Below are 22,158 nucleotides of genomic sequence, written 5' to 3' on the forward strand. Positions count from 1 at the left end.
GACCGAGAGGGGTCATGAGGTGGCGAGTCTCGTACCTCTTCGCTTTACACCTTAGGTTCTTGCAGGTCGGGGTCCCGCTCCCCAACTATTTTCTTGCCTCGACTGCCCCTTCCTCTAGTTCGTGGTGCCATACCTAGTGACCACACGTAGGACTTTAATACACGCTAGCAGGGTAAACCATCAAACGACAACACACAAGTAGGATTTCATGTATATATATATATTTCCCTAATGGTTTTTTTAAAAAAATCATACCTGGCTTTGACGAAAGATCCATTTGTGGCCATAAGGAACAGATTACTCACGATGTAAGTCAATCTACAGAACCTAAAACTTAGGTTCTGATACCAACTGTAACGACCCTAGTCTCCTACTACATTCTAGGACGCTACTTCATGCATGCATAGGCTTAATCGTACAATTTCTTTTAAACCATCAAATTCAAGAGCCAAAATTTTATTTAATAATGCTCAAACGAGCAAAGATATGAAAACATAATTAAATAATAATAAATAAACTAATGCAAAATAAAATAAAATAATTTCCTATTCGGTTACCCTTAAACCCTACTAAAAACAAATGAATGAAATTAAATAGTCAAATAATAAAATTGATATATTTTGCATAAAAGTGAAAAACGTCTAACTCATAAATCAGATTTCAAGACATAATACTATATGCGGAAGCAGTGAATCGTCCTAATGGCCAGGTCACAGATCTCTCTTGTCATGCACCAGACTCTTACCGTATAAAAATATACTCAGTAAGCAGCCAAACATAGGCATAGGCATAGGCATAGGCATAAGAGGCAAACCCGAAGGCACGTCATAAGTAGTGACACAAAGGTCACGACATAAATACAAGTGGTGATACCAAAAAGGACATCGTACATAAGCATAGGATGTGGGCTCGAAGGCTCACATGCGATGTGCATGGCCCAATGGTACACTAACAGCCACTAAAATCTCATATGGACATAAGCTTACAAACATTCAGTACATTATCAGACATAAGCATGCAATTAAGGCCATGACTCAGCATCAAACTTTAACACCGTTACCCATCAATCAACTGTTTCACAGTCTACTCATACATCAGGCCTTAACACAGTCTATTCATATTCATACTTCAACATTAGCCCACTATCCCTAGTTTACTCATGCACCTTATCACAGTATCCCCTTAACCCTTACGAAATTCAACACAAATACCTATAACAAACTCATCATAGTTTCACATATGGCATAAAAAATCCTCAACAGGCTTATTAAAATCTTAGGGTAACCAGTAGTAAACCACTTACCTTAGGATAACGCACTGTCCCAAAACGAGACCTTACTTCGCTCGAGAACTTCCTTCACCGCCGCACGTTCCTGCAACCAATCACAAATTCCACTCGAGAACTTCCTTCACCGCTACACGTTTCTGTAACTAATCACAAATTAGGCCCAAGAATCTCATAAGACAGTGGGCTATCAAAAGGGAGTCGACATTTACCTTGAACAGAAGAATCAGGCGGAACCAACCACGAATCGGTGACAACCGACACTGTTCTAGTGTGCAATCGAACGAGGTGAGCGATCTGACGCGCGTTGAGCTTCGACTATCGACGGAACACTGACGTGCGGCAGACGAACAGAGGTGGAAGGGGAGCTCGGCGCGGCTAGAACGACAGAGAGGCTCGCGAATTCACGCTCGACGGCTTCGTACTCGGTCGACGGCGAAAACGAGGGCCTCCCGAACTCCAGCTTCAATGGCTTATTCAGTGTAGGATCGAGCGGCGAACTCGCGCGACTGACGACGAAGATCGACGAAGAGGCGCGCAGAGAGGCAAGCTCGAACGACAATTGTCGAAAAGGGGGGCGGCTGGAGGAGGAAGAAGAAGAAGAAAAAAAGAAAACCTCTTTTTTTATTCTTTGCACGTAGCCCAAGACCCCAAATTTTATAACCCTACTTCCATCTTCCTTTTCTCAAATTAACCAACTATATTATTTTTATTTTATTTTTTCTTTTCTTTTTCTTTTTCTTTTCTTTTTTTTTTTTAAAAAAAAACTTGGGACGTCACAATGCATATTTTCCACTTTTTCAAATTTCATGCTTTTAGTTTTGTTTTATTCAAATTGATTTCCAAAATCAATTTTGGTTTTAAAAATTGAATTTTTTTTATTAATTTTATAAAATTAATTCATCAGTTAATTTTCTAATAAAATTAATAAAAAATATTAATTAAACAATTTAATTAATTCAATTAATTTAATATCAAATATTAGATTAATTTTAACACTAATTCCACGATTATGAATCTCTATTTATGAATTTAATATTTAAATCATATTTAAATATTAATTATTTCTCAAATTCTATTTAATTCCAAAATTAAATGTGTTATTATATCACATATAATTACTGATTCCCTTAATTCTAATTTGAATGTTTCAAATTAACTGATCACGCTACTCTAAGGCTAATCCATTTACGAGCTAGTAGGGGGACCTCGTGGACCTACGGATCATAGACTCCTACGATCTGAGATTAATTGTCTAAACTCTTTACACCGAATTAACCCCCTTTCATTAACTACTGGGTTACTCCATTAAAGCCTTAGATATATTATGTCCAATCGATATAACCATGATTAGTAAGTTAACCCTTCACAGGTTGTTCGTAATAACGGGTAGGTCAAATGTTTGTTTTACCCTGAGATTACCTCTTGTTCCTTAAGTCCCACTAATCCTCTATGAACAATTGGTTTGTGATCCGATCAACAAATCGAGTCCCTCTCTGGCCAATGAGAGGGTGGGTCCCCTTGTTCAAGATCCAAAGACTGCACTTAAGGGAACAACCTCTTCACTATCCCTGAAAGCGGGTAGGAGTGAATTCCATCTCGCACCCTATGTTCTAGCTATCTATCCGGTCTTACCCCTAAAAGGGAGGTTTATTGAGTTGACGTTGTTAAGGCAACCCTCACCTATGCAAATCTAAGGATAATCTCGAATAAACAGGAGTTCATAGTTAGCTCAGGATTAAGGTCAAGTTACCTATGTCATCGCTTTGAAATAGTCAGTCTTAAACAGTAAACAGCGTTATAAAGTAAGAGTGACTGATTTCGTGGTTTGATCTTGTACAATCCCATTGCACAGGATGCCCCCACTCCTCATGTCATAACATGTACGAATTAGGATCACATCGTCTGTAGCACTTTACAAATCCTTATAACAACTACAGAGTGGGTTACATCCAATAGTGTTACTAGAATAAGGCACCCAACCTTATTCATATACTATAAATCATCTTGACTATTTACTCGAACTTGATCTACTTTCATGTCTCTACATAAAGTTCAAGTACTCATGTAATAGTCATGGATCTTTTAGTTTATTGGATTTATTTCTAAAACGAAATAAGCAATTCATATATTCAATAACAACTTATTGAATTTGCAGAATAAGTTTTATTGTTTACAAACCACGAGTTTTAGGACACAAAACCCAACATTTTTTTTTTCTAGATTGATTTACAATGATTTAAAAATGTGTTCAAGTTAATCTTTCAAGTGTTTAAATTTTGTCATTTGTCAAATGACATTTTCATAAAAAATTGTAGTATTTAACAACTCAAAATAAATATTTAGAAAATGAGTTTATAAAATAAGTTATTGTTGGAATGCCTTGAATTTGTTATCTGGTGCTAAGAACAACCAAGCATAGGGGTCTCATTGTCCAATCAGCGAGTCGGGGTCTAGGAGCGGCGCGTCCTTGTTGCCCCTAAAACTATTCATAATTCATATTTAACATATTTTATTATTTATGGTTATTTATGATTATAGCCTTAGAATTTAGAAAAGTGTAATATATAAACTATCTAATCCCAATGGCACTATTTTGTATTAAGAAAACACACTCTCTAATAATATTATTCTCCTTCTGTTGTGTGAACGTAGCTAACACACTTTTAGTGAGTCATATATATTTGTATGTCGATCTCTTTTATTTATTTATTGTTTTTTTGTACTTTTTAATTGTCGATTTCATAAATGTTGTTAAGCGAAACAAATAAATCCAAATTTAGAAAAATGTTCAAGTATAATTTTCATTATACATGAAAATGAATAAAATATCCTCGCACTACCTCACTTCTCCATTCCTGTTGCTCACTGCCATCAATTAAACTAAAACTTCCCTCGACTGTTGTCACCGGTAGCCGCCCAACTTCAGCAACACTTTAGTCACCGCCAATGAATACTTCTGGAAAACTATTTACTATTGGTAATTTCCGACCATTGCCTTCATAAGCTACCATTGATGACGAAAATGTGGGTTAATTGGCAGTAGGGGTAGTTTTGAAAAAAAATTAGGAAAAACGGGTGTTTTTGAAAAATTTTAGGTAATGCCACGTGTATTTCTTTATTATTTTTAACTTTTATTTTTCTTCTGTGTTATTCCCTTATTTCCCTTTATTTCTTCTCCATCTTCCCAACCTCTCTTTATTTCTTCTCCTTACTTTTTTTTATTTACCTATCTTTATTTGTTCCTTCTATTTTTATTTTTTTTTATTATTTAGGTTTCTTTGTTGATTTTTATTTTCCAACAAAATTTATTTCTATTAAAATTTAAAATTGGATTTAGAATTATATTTTTTTAAAATATTTTAAATTTGAATTGTTTTTAATATCCCAGTCATGAATAAAAATATTGTACTTTTAGTCTATGATTATAGAATTAAGTATGTATTTTACATTTGAATTAATTATAATTGATTAGCTATAATATTGTTTTAGTTACTAAACCATTCTTATGACTTTTGTAATACTCTTTTTTTAAAAGATATTTTTATAGTCCTATATAATTTAAACACTCTTTTTTAAAATTATTTCTCCTAATTGAATGCATACGACTAATAGTCAAAATTATAAACGCATCAACTCCATTCCAATTATAGTTAAACTAAAAAAGAAAATTCATTATAAGTTGAATATTATAATAGCAATCATAATTGTATGTTATAGTAAATTATGATTATAGTTTTAGGGAAAAAATTGTAATTTTAGTTTGTAGTTGTGAAAGTTTGTATTTTATATTTTAATTAATCATAATTGAATTAACAATTTTAGCCATTAAATCATGGAAACTAATATAATATGTAACATCTAATTAAAAATTAGAAAGAAAATGATTTCAAAGTTTTATCAACTTGACTTGACTTTTCTTATTTATAATTAAAAAAAGCATATTCAACACATGTAAAAATAATCAAACAAAAAAATTAACCATAAGAAAATTAATTGATTTTAAAAAACAAAGTATTTACCTCAATTCAAAATTTAAGTTAAAAAAACATATCAAGTGAAAAAAAAATTACATTAACAACAATTAATATTCAAAATACTTTTTTTTAAGAAAAAAAAAGCATATTTCTAAATCCAATTTTAATATTTTAATAGAAATAAATTTAGTTGGAAAAAGAAAATAAAGAAATAAAAATTTAAAAAGAGAGAAAAAAATGAGAATAACACAAAAGAAAAATAAAAGTTAAAAATAATAAAGAAATATATGTGGCACATATGAATTTAAAAAATAAAAAATAAAAAACAAGAGTGCGTCTGTTTAACCGACGCACTCTAAAAACCTTATTTATCTAAAATTTTTCAAAACCACTCGTTTTTCCTATTTTTTTTTTCAAAATTACCTCCTCCTGCCAATAAACCCATGAAAATGTCGATGACAATAAATATTTATAGAAAATTAAATTATAAAGCCTTACAAAATGAAAAAAAAATATTTATTATTTACATTATATTCATAGACATTTTTTCTTTGATCGATTTTTCTCATTCTATAATAGAAATGTCAATTTTATTGAATTTATGTGGAATGAATGAAATTGTTATTCGAATTTTCGTTGGGAAGATATTTCTCAGCTTCTTGGCATCAAAATTTATTTTACTATTTATTTAATTAAAATATTACCACCATGTAATACTATATATAGTTCTTGACATGAACTCATATCAGCCTCCCTTGGTTTTATCTACCTCACATATGCCTCTATAAAGTTTATAAATAATAACAAAAATAATAAATTAATTTTAAAACGTTGGAAAGTACCATATTCAGTATCTCTCAATTTTTTTTTTTTTAATTTTAAAAAAGGCTTGTTGGTTTGAAGATTTTTTTTTTTTTTTTTTTATACTTAATTAAAATTTGAATTAGTTACATTCTGTCACAGTTAATTTTTCATTTTCCATTTTTGCAAAGTTAGCCACGATTGGTTTAGTTTTACATTTTTGTATAACCAAAACAATACTTAAAGCTAATAATGAAATGTATGACAATATTTTTTTAATGGATTGCAAATATAGCAAATTCTATTCGTGATATATAGACTACTATTAGCAATCACTACAAGAAAAAGGGACTCTCCCGATATCTAAAATAACTGTCGGAACATAGGTCATCGGGAGAGAGACCGTCTCCCGATGAAGTAAGAATGCCTTCGGGAGAGAGACACCTCACCATGCCCGTCGGGTGTTGTCGACGGAGGGCAATCTACACAGTCCAAACACTCGACGAATTCAATAATTCGTCGAAAATTCTTATACAACTTCCGACGGGCTATGGGTGCCCGTCGGGAGTTCCCATTTAAATGCCCAACCCTTCGTCCTCTTAAAGCTGCTCATTTTTTCTCTTCTAACCCTAACACAGCAGTGTGAAAGATCGTTCGACAACCCTTCATCCTTCAATCTCCCGTCCGGTAATAATCCCCCGTCCATGCGCGCGTTCGTTCATCTGGTCAACCCTAGCACAGCGTGTTCGTCTGTTTTCTCCTGTGTCGTTTGCTCCACACTCAATTAGGTAATGTTTTCTTGCTTTTTTTTTTCCAATATATATCCATAGATCTAGTATTTTTGTTTCAAATGTATGGATGAACAGATATGTAAATCTAGAGTGTTTTTTTTTTATTATTATTATTGTTTTGGATCTACTTAGTTTTTGTGTAAAATTTTTGGACAATATTTTTATGTAATTTGGAGTTTATTGTTTTAGATTGGACTGATGTTTGATTCGGCTGAAGTTTTTTTTTTTTTTTTTTTTTTTTTAATATTTGGAGTTTATTGTTTTAGATTGGAGCTGCATCTATGTGTTAGGTTATTGAGGACTANATTTGGAGTTTATTGTTTTAGATTGGAGCTGCATCTATGTGTTAGGTTATTGAGGACTAAGGACAATACCTTTATTGCATCTTTTGAGATTTGTTTCATTGTTAATTAATGAGTTTTGTTTAGTTTGCTTGTTGAAATTTATTAGTCATTAATGAAAATGACATTTTGGGTTTAGAATGATACATATGTAAGTTTTTATTTAGTTATTATTATTATTTTTTATAACACATAGGTTTGTTGAAAGAAAGTAAGACTTGGCTATATTTTACCTTCAATGGAAAGAAGATGTGATGAGATTTTATTCTCCATTCTCTTTATTCATGAACCACCATCTATTAACCCTAGCCCAATTTGATCTTTGTACTGTTCATTATCTAAATAATATAGGTTACTCTTTTGGATTATAAGTTGGTCAGAAAAGGTTTATTTTTAAGGATGAATAAAGAATGAATTGAACTTAGGAATAAGTTACTAATGGAGTATAGAGAAGGAGTATCCTAACTTTTTAGATATGGCAAAGTTTCATGTTAATGATTTCGGACGAATAAGATGTCCATGCCAGAATTGTATGAATTCAATGTGGGAAAAATTGGATGTTGTGGAGCGAGATCTATTAACATATATAATATCTCCTTCGTACTGTGAATGGGTATATCATGGAGAGTCAGTTAACTTATCTAGAGGTTTTGAAAGTCATACAACTCATTCAATACAAAAGTTGAAGTAAATAGTATAGAAGGTAATGTTGTTGAAGAAAATGAGATGTCAACTCTTATAAACGATCTACAAGTTCCAATTGAAAATGAAGATGGAAATGAAGAAGGGATTGAGAATAAAATGTCCTCTAATGGTCAAGAAAGAGATACCACAAACTTATTCGAGGATTTAATGACCGAAGCACATAATGAACTATACTCTGGTTGTTTGCAATTTTCGTCCTTGAACTTTTTAGTGAAGTTGATGCATCTCAAAGTTCTCAACGGCTGGAGTAACAAATTGTTTGGCATGTTGCTAAAATTGTTAAAAGCAAAGTTTCCAGTCGGCACCGCTATACCTACTTCCTTTTATGAAGATAAGTGAAAATTGCGTCATTTAGACCTAGGTTATGAGTCTATTCTTGTGTGCAAATAGGATTGTGTATTGTACCGCAAAGAATTTGCAGATTTGCAACAATGCCTCATTTGTGGTGAGCCTCGATACAAAGTTAATGATGACAAGGGTAAAAAAATACAACATAAGGTATTGTGTCATTTTCCATTGATACCTAGATTTAATCGATTGTTTACACCAAAAGAAGGTGCTTCCGACATGAAATGGCATAAAGAAAGCGAGTTGAAATGAAGGATGTGTTACGGTATCTAGCTGATGCAGAGGGGTGGAAACATTTTGATCGTGAATTTCCTCATTTCGCTTTAGATCCTCAAAATGTTCATTTGGAATTAGCTTCAGATGGATTCAATCCACTTGGAGATATGAGTACTTCGTATAGTATGTGGCCTGTGGTGACAATCCCTTATAATTTGCCCCCTTGGAAATGCATGAAAGAAATAAACTTTTTCATGCTCATACTTGGTCCAAAATCTCCTGGAAAGAAAATTGATGTTTACTTGTAGCCGTTCAGTGAAGATTTGAAAGAATTATGGACTATTGGTGTGCAAACTTATGATTCTGTTACTGATGAGTTTTTTCAACTATATGCGACCTTATTGTGGACTATTAATGACTTCCCTGCATACGGTGACTTATTTGGGTGGAGTACAAAAGGTTATCAAACATATCCTATATGTAAAGAAGATAATTCATCCTTCGGAATAAGAGAGAAAATATCATTTATGGAACATCGAAGTTATCTTCCAGAGAATCATAGTTGGCACTGAAGTAGGCAACACGATGGAGAAGTTGAATGTTGACCTCCTCTAGTTGTAATGAATGGAGAAGAGATCTTACAACAAATAAATACGTTAAACCTTCCTGTCCTTAGCAAACATCCATCAAAGCAAGATAAAAAAGGAAAATTGGAGTAAGAAAAGTATTTTTTTTCCAACATCCATATAGGTCCAAATATTGTTACGACATAAATTGGATGTAATGCATATTGAAAAAAAAACATATGCGAAAACTTTGTAGGCACATTATTAAATATTGAAGGAAAGAACAAATGATAAAATAAACGCTCAGTTAGACCTATAAGATTTGAAGATAAGAAAAGACTTACACTTGATACAAGTCGATAACAGATTTGTAAAACCACATGCATTGTATACATTAACTAATAGTGAACAGATTTTGTTTTGTAAGTATTTGAAATCAGTGAAATTTCATGATGGATTCATGTTTAATATATCACAACGTGTGAATGACAAAGATTGAAAAATATCTGGGCTGAAAACACACGACTGCCATGTGTTGCTTCATAGACTACTCCCTATTGGTATTCAAGCATACCTACCGAAGAACGTGTCCACTGCTATTGTTGAATTGTGTGCATTATTTCGCAACTTATGTGCAAAAACAATACGTGTAAATGATTTGAACCGACTACAAGCAGACATCATAGTCATACTTTGCAGGTTGGAGAAAATATTCCCACTTGCCTTCTTCGATGTAATGGTACACCTTGCTGTTCATTTACCATACAAAACCAAAGTGGTGGGTCCGGTTAGTTACAGTTAGATTATCCTATTTAAAGAATTTTATGAACATTAAAACAATTTGTACAGAACAAAGCATGTCCTGATGGGTTTATATCAGAAGCATATGTAATGAATGAATCATATAACTTTTGCTCGCGATTTCTAAGTGGGATTGAAACAAGATGCAATAGAGATGAACGAAATGATGATAACATTCTCGATCATGAGATATTTGGTGAATTTGAATTATTTAGGCAGATGGTACGACCAATTGTAGGCAACACTTGAGGTTAATTCGTCTTGAAGCTCAAAGCGCCTCTGACTTATATATAAGACATCAACACAAATTCGTGATTGGTTCAAATCTCAGGTATACATAGTATTGAAAATTGAGAGGTGATTCATTTTTTATAGTAATTTTTAACGTATAATTAATTATCAGGTTTTACAATGGTGTGAGATAGAAGATCTCTCTGATGATTTCTTTTCACTTGCAATGGGACCTTCGTCTGAGGTATGCTCTTACAATGGATGCATTGTTAATAGGGTACGATTTCATACCGTAGAGCGTGATAATCGTCGAGCTACACAAAATAGTGGAGTCCTGGTGCCCGAGGAGATCAATGGGAATGAAAGTGTGGGTGACAATTTCTACAATGTCGTAGATGAAATATTAGATTTCCAATATGCGAATAGAAGACGTATTTTTATGTTAAAGTGTAGATGGTTTGACATAGATAACAACAAAAGTAATAGAATACATGTGGATTAGCATACAAATCAATCAACATATCACGATTTTGGTATGTTGATGAGTCTTTCATCTTTGCTATTCAAGCACAACAAGTCTTTTAGCTTAATGACATAAAAGATGGTAACAATTGGCAAGTTGTTCAAGTAGTCCAAAATAAGCGAATATGGGATGTACTAGAAGTGGATGATGTTGAAAACGAATAAATAGATTTACTAAAAATTATCGGTGGAGTTCGAATGGATGAAACCATTTAGGAGGTTACTTTACGCAGAGTCGTCGTTGATCCTACAGTTGTGGAACGACCAATTATTCGACATGGCGATGATGACTTCATAAACGATGATGAAGAATAATTATCTCTCAATAACAGTTCAAGTGCCGATGAATAATTTGATTTAGATGACGATGATAACTAATCATGTATCTACAATTCAACCTCACTCCAGAAGGCTCCCAACCATTAATAGGGGATGAAATTTGTGAAACAATTTTGGGTAGATGACCCAGCCATGTAAAAAGGCCTACGTTGGGGCCCTAAACCTAAGTCAAGAAGGGGTCACAACTCATCGAGTTCGTCATATACTCAAGAAACAGAAAATAGGGAAGTGAGGGAATTAAAAGCCAATTTCAAACAGTCTCAATCGAGAATTAAGGAACTTAAAGACATTAAAAAACAAATGAGAGAGGATCATGCAAGACAAATGGAATAATTGAAAAAAAGTGATTGAAGACATGATATGATCACATAAAGAAGGGCCATCGAATTAGGTATGATTACTTCATTATCTAGTTGTCTAATACATTGTTATCCTGCAGTTATAGTTTATCACTTAGATTATGAGAGTGATATCTAAATTTTGTTGTATCTGCAAAATCTTTTGTATTGTACTGCAATTACCTATTTTAATAATAATAATAATAATAATAATAATAATAATAATAATAATAATATAAGGACATATTGCAAAAACCATGCCTAAAGTATTGTAGTAGTTGCAGTTATATCTCAACTTTCAATTGTAAAAAATAGCTCTCAAATTTATAAAAGTGTTAAAAAATTGCCCTCAAACTTACAATAATTGTAGAAATTGGACCCCAAATGATAAAAATTAATTAAGACTTATTCAATTGTTACAATTTATACAAATTATGAAAGTTTGAGGGTCCAATTTTAATATTTGTATAAATTTGATAGATCAATTTTTACCATTGAAAGTTTGAGTAATGAAATTGCAACTTTTTATAATTTGCTTGAATAATAATAATAAGAATAAAAGGTTGGTTATTATTATAATTGGGCTAATAAAAATAACCTAGAAGAGTTCAAATTGTATTGGTGTGCTTATGGACAATGATCACTTTGATAATCATACTTTATTATTAAAGCAAAAAAATAACTTATTATATTCAAATTAAAAATTCATCAACTTGAAGATGTTCATAATTAACAATCTTACAATAATAATGTTTTTACGAACTTCATTGTGCTCTTTAATTAAAATATTCTTGAGCTTGTGCCCTTAAAAAATATTGTTTTTCATTGAACTTAAAATAATATTGTTTTCATGCAAATCTTTGACTTTCTATTTCTTTCCTCTCTAACAGCCTACTTGGTCTCTATGCTGCCCAAGGTATTCTCCTTACTTTCTAATAGGATTGATATAAATCTCCCACTAGGCATTGTTTGTCCTAGTCAACAATTAACCTTCCTATTAACCCATATTTAAATATTGTATAAACATTATTGTCATCAGGTCATTTCACTTACTCAATGCTAGATTCTTAATTAATATATTTTTTTAAAGGTTGAATCTTCTATTTTTTGATTTAGACTATAATGAGAGTGTTATGGATGTGTCAACTTCGTTGAAATATTTGGATATACCTATTGATCCCACTACCTATAGTATCTTGTTCAAAAAAAGAAAAAAATCTAAAGGCAATGTCTTTTTGGGTTTAACCATTCTTTGGTCGTACCATTTTTGTTACTTTTTAATGAGTATTTAAACAATATGCAACTTGATAAATTAGAATCTCAAACTTCTTGGTTGAGAGTACATATGTTATGCCAACGTGAGCTACTATTTGTTTAGGAAGATATACATGAGAGAATAGTTCCATCTCGGTTAAGTTATATAAAATACTCTGATCTTTAGGGTTTACTTTAGATAATGAATTCGATTTTAAAAAGTTTCATTTTTATCTTTAAAATTTGTAATGTATATATATATTTAAAAAAAAAAAAAAGCCTTTGGAGAGATCTTTCATTACAATAACATGAATTCATTGAAGTTGTGTCTAATTTGTAAAATTGAAAGGAAACGTGACATGTTTTTACTTCTCTAAAAAAACATGATTTTACAAACTCATTCGCATAAACTGAAGTGACACTTGATCTATACAAAATTTATACAAAATTTATATGTAGGTTTTTTTTAAAACATTATATGTAAATTTTTTTAATGGTATCTTTTGAAAATACAATGATAATAACAATAATTTATAGGAAAATTATTTTAAATGATAAAACTGCTGAAAATATTTATAAATAATAGCAAAATATCACAATTTATTTGCGATATACCGCGATAGACTGCGTTAGACTACTACCTGTGTTTATCATGATATAGATAGACATAGGTAGTAGTCTATTATGGTCTATTAGAGTATATCGTGGATGGATAGTAAAATTTTGTTATATTTATAAATATTTTGATTCATTTTTCTATATTTAAAAACATCCTTAATTTATATATGTATGTTGGTAAATTAATTATATCGTCACATGTTCCTTCTAATATATTTCTGGGAACAAATTCAAAGTTCAAGACTGAAAAAAAAAAAAAACAATGAACCAATTCGTCAATGATAAAAATAAAACTTTCAAAACTTACCATCACAATTGAAACATACTCCAAAATTATTCAAGAGTGTATCATATGTAATTTGAAAAACTTTCTAATAATACAATAATAAATACTTCTTTCACTTTAAGATTTGACCTATTTTAAGATGATATATTATTTTACTTAACATAATCACATACTATTCTAAATGTTTCTTTTATATCCAAAATTGAATAGAGGCAATATATTAATGTTCTCTCTAGCCCCTTTTGTTTTTGTCTAGGATCTCTATTCCTTTTTTAATATTAATGAATGTATATGGAAGATGATGAACGTACTAAAAATGTGTCAATTTAGTCAAGATGTTCTAGTGCATCTGCTGATTCCTATATATATATATTCTCTGTGTAATTTTAATAATTAACCCTTCCCGTACGATTTACTATCATTATTATGCTTAACAACTTTCAATACACGGTTTCTTTTTCAAAAAGTGAATAAAAAAACCCCCATTTGCATGAGTGCCCATAGACTATAAATATATTAAAAAAATTAAGGTACAACACCATTCAAAAGCCTCTCTTCAAATCTCTAAAACCCACTTCAATGGCTTCTTCTTCTCAGAATTTCAAAGTTCTTTCAAAGCTTTCAACCATCATCTTCTTCCTCTATCTCTCCACTTTTGCTTCTGCAACTCTAAAAGTGGGCTTTTACCGTTCATCTTGTCCTAATGCTGAGGCTATTGTTAAGAAAGTTACAACCAAAGCCATCTCTCAAAACCCCGGTGTTGCGGCCGGTCTCATTCGATTGCACTTTCATGATTGTTTTATCAGAGTACGTCTCCAAGTTTTCTAAAAACTATTATTGTTTCTTTAGCTTTTCATAGCAAAACATGCTCTAATCTTTTTACAGTCCACCTTATTGTTTAACTACTATTTGTCACATGACAAATTCTTCTTCTTTTTTTTTAAAAAAACATTTTTGAATTTTTTATGTTGTGTGGTTTGAAGTGGCATGTGAAAAGATGGTGCAGTTCAAGATGCATCCAATTATTTTGCTCTTTGTTGAATCTATTTAGATTTATTTAATAGAAGCTATGATTTCTAAGTCTCTCTTCCACATTTAAATTTAGGGTTGTGAGGGTTCTGTATTATTAAAATCCACTCCTGGACATCCAACTGAGAGAGATCATCCTGCAAACTTCCCAAGTTTACAAGGTTTCGAGATTATTGATGAAGCCAAGGCCTCTGTTGAGGCTACTTGTCCCAACACCGTGTCTTGCGCCGACATCCTTGCCTTTGCTGCTCGTGATAGTGCTCGTAAAGTTGGAGGTATCATCATCTAATTTATTGGTTTTTAGCTTTTGAAAATTGTATTTTTTTTTCTTAAAATAATATTTGAATATTTAAAGATATTTAAAAAACAAAAACAAATATCTTTGAAAGCTACTTGGAAATAAATAACAAAATAAGGAACTGATAGATGAAAGTAGTGTTTATAAGTTTAAATTTTAAAATTTAAAAACCAAATTATTATTAAATATGGTCTTTGCTATGAGGAAACTTATCTATTTTTTAATTCATATTTTAACCATATTTTCACAATCTAAATTTCTATTAACACATTGACATTATCATCGATATTTTCATATGTCTACAAGTTTGATATCGATATGAGGAATGAATCAATATCTTCATTATATCATAAAGATCAATAAAATACAAAAAGTATATAATAAATATCATTAATATAAATATAGAAGTATAAATATGACAAGGACTTCCATTTATATAAAGTTTATAAAAATATGTATTTATTAATCTAAAAAAATAAAAAAGAAAAAAATAACACACATTATTCAACTTAAGTTTTATATTAAAACCACTATTTGTAGGTATTAACTATGTAGTACCAGCTGGTCGTCGTGACGGACGCTTCTCAATAAAGGAAGAGGCCAGTCGTCTTCCTTCTCCCACCTTCAATATCGAGCAACTCACCCAAAATTTTGCCGAGAGAGGATTGTCGATGGCAGATATGGTAACTCTTTCCGGTGCCCACTCAATCGGAGCGGCTCGATGCCTCACCTTCTCCAACAGGCTTTATTCCTTCAACGCAACGCACCATCAAGATCCATCCATGGACCCAAAATACGCAACTTACTTGAAGACCAAATGCCCGCCACCGAGTAGCCAAGGCAGCGGCCAAAGTGCTCAGCCGCTCGAGGCGGCCCTCGACTTTGCCACCCCTAATCATCTAGACAACCAATACTACATTGGCCTAAGGAACCATCGTGGACTATTGAGCTCTGATCAAATATTGTTGAGTAGCCCTTCCACATCAAAAATAGTTTTGAGTTATGCAAAGTATGGCTCCAAATGGGCCTCTAATTTTGGAAAGGCGATGGTTAAAATGGGTTCCATTGGCGTCCTCACTGGATCACAAGGCGAGATTAGGCGTCATTGTAGCATTGTGAATTGAGAATTACTTTAATCATTGTGTTTTGTGAATTATTTCTTGTTTTTATTTGAATTTTAATCATATATTCTATGTATGTTTAAATTTAATGTAGTTTGAGAGAGTGAATGCTTTTTTTGTTTTTGTTTTTGTGTGTTCTTGTTGTAATTCTTTTATGCATGTATTCATGATTTTGTGGTTGAGTAATATATGAAAGCATTATATTTATCCTTATATAATGGCAATTGTTCTCTACATTATTATAGTATTTTTAGTCCCATTATAAATGGAAACCTACAACGATACAGAGGCCAATTTGCCTAAACTAAATGGCAAAACTAATTAGAAAAATTATCCTACCAAAGACAGGCATCCATTTGCTACCTTGTAAATTAACCCATCTGCTAGACTGCCATCAAATTTTGAGATTGGTGTCGAAACTTAATCCTGCGATGCAGTGTCGGATTTAGGATTTTATAGAAGTGACACAACTTCATGTAAATAAAATTTTAGATGCATCGATATAACATTGAAATCATATAATATTGTTAAAACGAGGAAAACTAACTGACGTATGAATAGTGACATATCTAGAATTTTATGTTAGAGGACACAACTTTATATAAGGTTAAAATTTTAGCCCATTAATATTTCAATTTGTGTCATATGTAGTTCTTGAACTTTAAAAAATATATAATGGATCATGACATCTCTATTTAGTACGAAGCATTTTTTCTAAAAAAATAATATAACTATTAGCTATAAAATTGAAAATTTAAGGTGCAGTTAGAAATAAAAACAAAAAAATAATTGTCTAATAAAATTACTCATTTTTAAGCGTTTTTTATATTTTGAGATTTTTAGATGCTAAATTGAAAGTTTATATATCTATTAGACGGTTTTAAGAGGTTTATTAACGTTAAAATTGAAAATAGATATTTATTAATCATAGTATTAAAATCCTAAGAATTAAACTTGTATTAACATGAATGTAATTTTAAAATAATGGTAGAATAAATAAAAAGGTGAAAAAATTATATGTGAAAATGGTGTTTATATACCTTAATTTTTAAAAACTAAAAAGAAATAACCGAATAGTAACTAGGCTCGAAACTAAAAAATAACATATTTGTATATACAATTAAACATTAACAGAAAAAGTAAAAATAGAATTTAATTTTTCTAACCCATATCTATATGTGTATTTGAAATTTTAAGCAAGAAAAATTGGTAAAATTTAAGTTGACCGTTAGAAAATTTAATTTAAGATTTTCAAGGGAAAAAAAAACCTAAATTCGTTTTTTATTATTATCCTAAGGGTTGTTTAGGCGGAGGGTTTTTTTTGAAATTGACACACGCACCAAGTCCATTGTTTCACAGTTTTCAAACCTTCGTCTCGGAATAAGATATTCTCATTTTCATTTTCTACATACAAGAGTTTTTTATTCCTTTCCAAAATTGTTAAACTTAATAAATTATAAAAATGATTAAGTATTAGATTATAATTAATATGATGTTTCTTAAATATATTAATGAATTCATTTTATTTACAGATTACTCTATTTTTAAATATTTATAATTAAAAATATTGTTGATTGTTAATTAATTAATTAATCCTTTAAAATGTCTAGAATAATGGATCCATCCCCTAATCTCAACCATGGTGGCTTATTAGAGTGGATGATAGAATATGGAGAAGATTGATATGACAGACAATTTAATTGATTTATAAATTCATGCATTGTGTATGGAAAAGACTTGTGGGATATGGAAGCCAAGGTCATGTTTTAGCTTTGGAAAATAGGCTACATTACAATATTTTATTTTTGAACTTTATTAAAAGAGTTATTGTCATTTAATATGGATAATTTTATTTATTGTAAGAGTTGTGAAATTTTCAATTATTGCCTAAATGGTTTTGATTAGAGTACAAGTTAGCATATGTTTTGGCTTTGATTATTCAATTGTGTTTAGAGCTACCAACTTACCGATTACTCCTATAAAGGTTGTAGCTTTTTGAAATTAAGTTAATGAGGTTGTCTCCTAAGTATTATTAATAATCACTTTGAAAAAAAAGTAATAACCAAATAAATAAATAAATTTATCATTATATTGAAGTATCGTTTGATTCTAAGTATGAATAAAGCTCTGATTAAAGATTCTGGTCAAACTTTTGATGTTATTATTATTATTATTTTTATTTATGAAAGGCAAAATTACCGAGATATTTATTTACGAGGACTATTGAGATATTTATTTACGAAGGCAAGATTCTGGTCACATCGTCACTATAGTGACTTTAGGTATATCGAAATCAATAGTGTTTGTTAACTAGTGTAATTATTACAAACCTTTTAGTTTAGAGTAATAATTATTATTATTTGTTTAGAGTGATTTTGCCCACTATAGTGTAATTATTATTTTTAAAGATTCTGGTCAAGCATTTTAATTTTGTAAAATACAAACAAATAAGCTGTTTTTTTAAAAAAAAATTAACCAAAAAGGATTAGAAAATCATTTTGGTCCAATACTTTAAATTTTGCTCTATACTTTTAATTTAGTGAATATTAATCTAGTTGGCTCAAATTTTATCAGTTGATAGCCGACTCTTCAAACGAAAGATTTTTAAAAAAATAATAATGTTTTTATTGTTTTTTATTTAATATGTTAGCCAACAGAAATTAACAAGCTATGGGTAGACATAGACAACTTGATAAATTAAACACTTATTTTAAAGGTTTTAAATTTAGGGAAAAAATGCAAGAATCATCTAACTTAAACTATGGAATTTGTTACAATAAATTAGGAAAAAATGCATGAATCAGCCAACTTGAACTATGAAATTTGTTACAATGAATTCTTGAGTTTTAAATTTGGTGGATCACTCTAAACTAAAAGGTTTGTAATAATTACACTAGTTAACTTTTCTTTTGATCAATCATCGTCACTATAGTTTATTAAGGTTACAATCAGCCTCTTCTATTACTATTGATTTCGATATACCTATAAAATTAAAATTTCGGTCCATATCAACTTAAATATTTTAATCCTTAATTTCGATCATCATCAATATTGATTTAGAATCCATCTATTTATGCTATGTTAATACTTCTTTTTATTTAAATTATTTTTTAGGCTAATTTATATAAAATACTCTTAAACTCTAGAACTTGCGTAAAAAAATATTCGTAAACTTTCAAAAGTTTCAAATAATATGCTAAATTTTCAAAAATAGTTCAAAAAACTTTTTCATTAGATTTGGATGGAAACTGGTTAGTATTTTCTTTAAAAATTTCCTTGATCTTTCAAACTTACTAAAATAGTAAAGAAGAATATAAAATAATTTTGACTATTAACACACATTCAACTACTAACAAACAAATTTGTTAACATTGAAGTCAGAGTGTGGGACTGAGCCTTCTGAATGATAAAGACAAAAAAATTGTTTTGTTTCGTTGGAAAAACCAACACAAATATCATAATGACTTTCTCTCCCCCTACTACTAAGTTTCGATAGAAAAGGTTGGAGAGACAGACTTTATGAAATTCTTTCCTACCTAAAGCAGCGCAAACGTCCCCCTTCCCCCAGAATGCTAAAAAGGTGGGAGAACAAGAGTTGTCACGAGAGGAAAGAGAAATGACTAAAAGAAATCAACGATTCTCTCTTCTTAAACAATCTATATCCTCCACACTTAATCGGCATTTGATAAATCATCCAACCCCAAGCAATCTTAGTTATTGGTGGGGGTTCAGTCCATTAGCAAGTCTTTGTTTAGCCATTCAGATAGTTAATTGCATTTTTTTAGCTATGCATTACACACCTCATGTGGATCTAGTTTTCAACAGCATAGAACACATTATGAAGATGTTGAAGGGGGCTAGTTACTCCGTTATATGCATGCTAATGGGGCAAGTATGTTGACGTGGCTTAAATATATTAATTATGTATTTTTTAAGTTGTGGATGTGTCAAAACATTATTATTATTATTTTTCTAAAAATTCAAAACATGTAGTGAATTTGCGAGAAAAACGAGGCACAATGGGAACACAAATATTAATAAATATAATATTAGAATAAATATATAAACAAATAAAATAAAATAATGATAAATAAATAAAATAATAGAAAATAGGAAATTTCTTCAAAAATCTCCATTTTCTCCAAAATTGGTGGAGTTTCAACCAATGTATATATCTCTACAAAATCCACAAATGACCACTTATTTATAGGAAATTTTGGCAAGTAGAAAGTGGCACACTTCGACACCATGCATGTTTGAAGGACACATAGCCAACACATGTGATAATGAGAAAATGGCACTTGGCATTGGACACTAAGCATGATACTTGTTGAAATTCCTTGAATCTATTTGCTGGTGCTTCGAAAAACCTAGTACGGGGGTCTCACTATTCAGATTTCGTATTCAACATATTTATTTATTTGCAATTATTTACGATTTTGACCCTAGGGTTTAAAGTAGTGCGATATATAAACTCTCTAACCTAGAGGTGCCATTTTTTTTTATGTAATTTTGAAAACATTCTCTCAAATAATATTGTTCTCCCTCTGCCTGTGGACGTAGCTAACACACTGTTAGTAAACCACGTATATTTGTGTGTCGATTTTCCTTATCTCTACATTCCTTTTTGTTTCTTTAATTGTTGATTTCTCAAAAAATTGGTATCAGAACCTTGTTAGGTTTTTTTTCAAAATTCCGCATTTGTTCGACAATTGAAGATGTCTGGCGTGAACGTAAAGATCGAAAAATTTACCGAGAGGAATAGTTTTGGTTTATGGCAGATCAAGATGCGATCCCTGCTAAAGTAGCAGGGGTTGTGGGCGTCGCTGACGGGTAAGTCAAAGAAGGTTGCCGTGGATGACGAAGAGTGGCAAACTCTTAAGGAGAAGGCTCATTCGACGATCATGCTATGTTTGGCTGATGACGTCATCATCGAGGTCGTAGATGAAGAAACTGTCGCTAATCTTTGGTTAAAGTTGGAGAGTCTTTACATGACGAAGTCTTTAACCAAGAAGTTATTTCTGAAGAAACGTTGTATCATCTACGTATGCAGGAAGGTATGTCTCAAAGAGACCATCTCAATCAATGAAATAAAATTTTATTAGATTTACATAATGTAGAGGTTAAGGTTGGTGATGAGGATGCTGCCCTAATTCTGTTGGCATCTTTGCCGCCGTCTTATGAGACTTTCGTTGACTCATATATTGGAGGGAAAGAAACTCTGACCTTAGAAGATACAAAGTCCACGTTACTTATGAGAGAGGACCGTCAGAATGCAGGAAGTTCAGTTACAAAAAGTCAGGTATCTGGGTTAGCTGCTACAAGAAGCAAGGGATATAGGAATTCTGGTAAGCAGAAGTCGAACCAGAATAAAAGGTCTTCGAAGTCAAAGAGTTCTAGATCAAATGATATTTGTAACTACTGTAAAGAAAAGGGGCATTGAAAAACCGAATGTCCTAAGATAAAAATGAATCAGGAAAAGATGGAAAAGAGTGACAAAAGGGAAGCATCCGCCTCTGTTGCACAAGTTGAGAGTGATTCTGAAGAAGTCGAGATCGATTCTAAAGGAGATCTAGCTTTAGTTGTGAATGAACAGTCACATTCTGATGATGTGTGAGTTCTTGATTATGGGGCATCTTATCATATGTGCCCAAATAGATAGTGGTTCTCAACCTATTAGCAAATAGATGAAGGGAATGTTAGCATGGCTAATGGTGCTATATGCAAGATAGTTGGAATCGGCTCAGTCAAGATACGAACACATAATGGTGCCTTCTACACTTTAAAAGAGGTCAGACATGTTCCATTAAAGAATAAGAGTTTGATATCCTTTAGTGTACTTGATAGCAAAGGTTACAGTTTTGAAGGTAAAGGTGGAGCAATGTATGTCTATAAGGGTTCTAAGGTAGTTCTGAAAGGCATAAAGCGTGGAACACTGTATTTTCTATTAGGTTCCACGATAACAGGTTATGCTGTTGTTGCATCGTCAGTCGTTCACAAGGATGATATGACTAAGTTATGGCATATGAGACTTGGTCATCTGAGTGAAAAAGGGATGCAAATTCTGTCAAAAATAGATCTTCTTTGTGGGCACATGGTGCAAGATTTTGAATTTTGTGGACATTGTGTTTTTAGGAAGCTTCATTGCAGCAAGTTTTAAAGAGGTGTTCACCGTACAAAAGGGACACTTGATTATATTCATTCAGACTGTTGGGGAACTTCCAAAGTTGAATCTATTGGAGGCAGTAGGTACTTCTTGTTTATAATTGATGATTACTCAAGAATGACTTG

The 22,158-nt window shown here is 31.3% G+C and overlaps 1 protein-coding gene across 1 annotated transcript; it reads left to right on the forward strand.

Annotated features, from left to right (window-relative positions):
* The first annotated feature begins 13,998 nt into the window (after positions 1-13,998).
* LOC120087151 (peroxidase 5-like) lies at positions 13,999-15,870 on the forward strand. Its single transcript, XM_039044052.1, has 3 exons — positions 13,999-14,226; positions 14,525-14,723; positions 15,287-15,870. The coding sequence occupies exons 1-3, from the start codon at positions 13,999-14,001 to the stop codon at positions 15,868-15,870; spliced, it is 1,011 nt and encodes a 336-aa protein (XP_038899980.1).
* The last annotated feature ends 6,288 nt before the right edge of the window (positions 15,871-22,158 follow it).

The sequence above is a fragment of the Benincasa hispida genome, chromosome 9, assembly GCF_009727055.1.
Source record: "Benincasa hispida cultivar B227 chromosome 9, ASM972705v1, whole genome shotgun sequence".
In the NCBI taxonomy this organism is placed as follows: domain Eukaryota; kingdom Viridiplantae; phylum Streptophyta; class Magnoliopsida; order Cucurbitales; family Cucurbitaceae; genus Benincasa; species Benincasa hispida.

What these genes read in the sequence shown, in the direction of transcription:
- LOC120087151 (XM_039044052.1), top strand. Translation starts at nt 13,999, where the DNA reads ATGGCTTCTTCTTCTCAGAATTTCAAAGTTCTTTCAAAGCTTTCAACC. An exon ending in TTCATGATTGTTTTATCAGA is followed by an intron (nt 14,227 to 14,524) that starts GTACGTCTCCAA and finishes ATTTAAATTTAG; the next exon opens with GGTTGTGAGGGTTCTGTATT. An exon ending in TAGTGCTCGTAAAGTTGGAG is followed by an intron (nt 14,724 to 15,286) that starts GTATCATCATCT and finishes CACTATTTGTAG; the next exon opens with GTATTAACTATGTAGTACCA.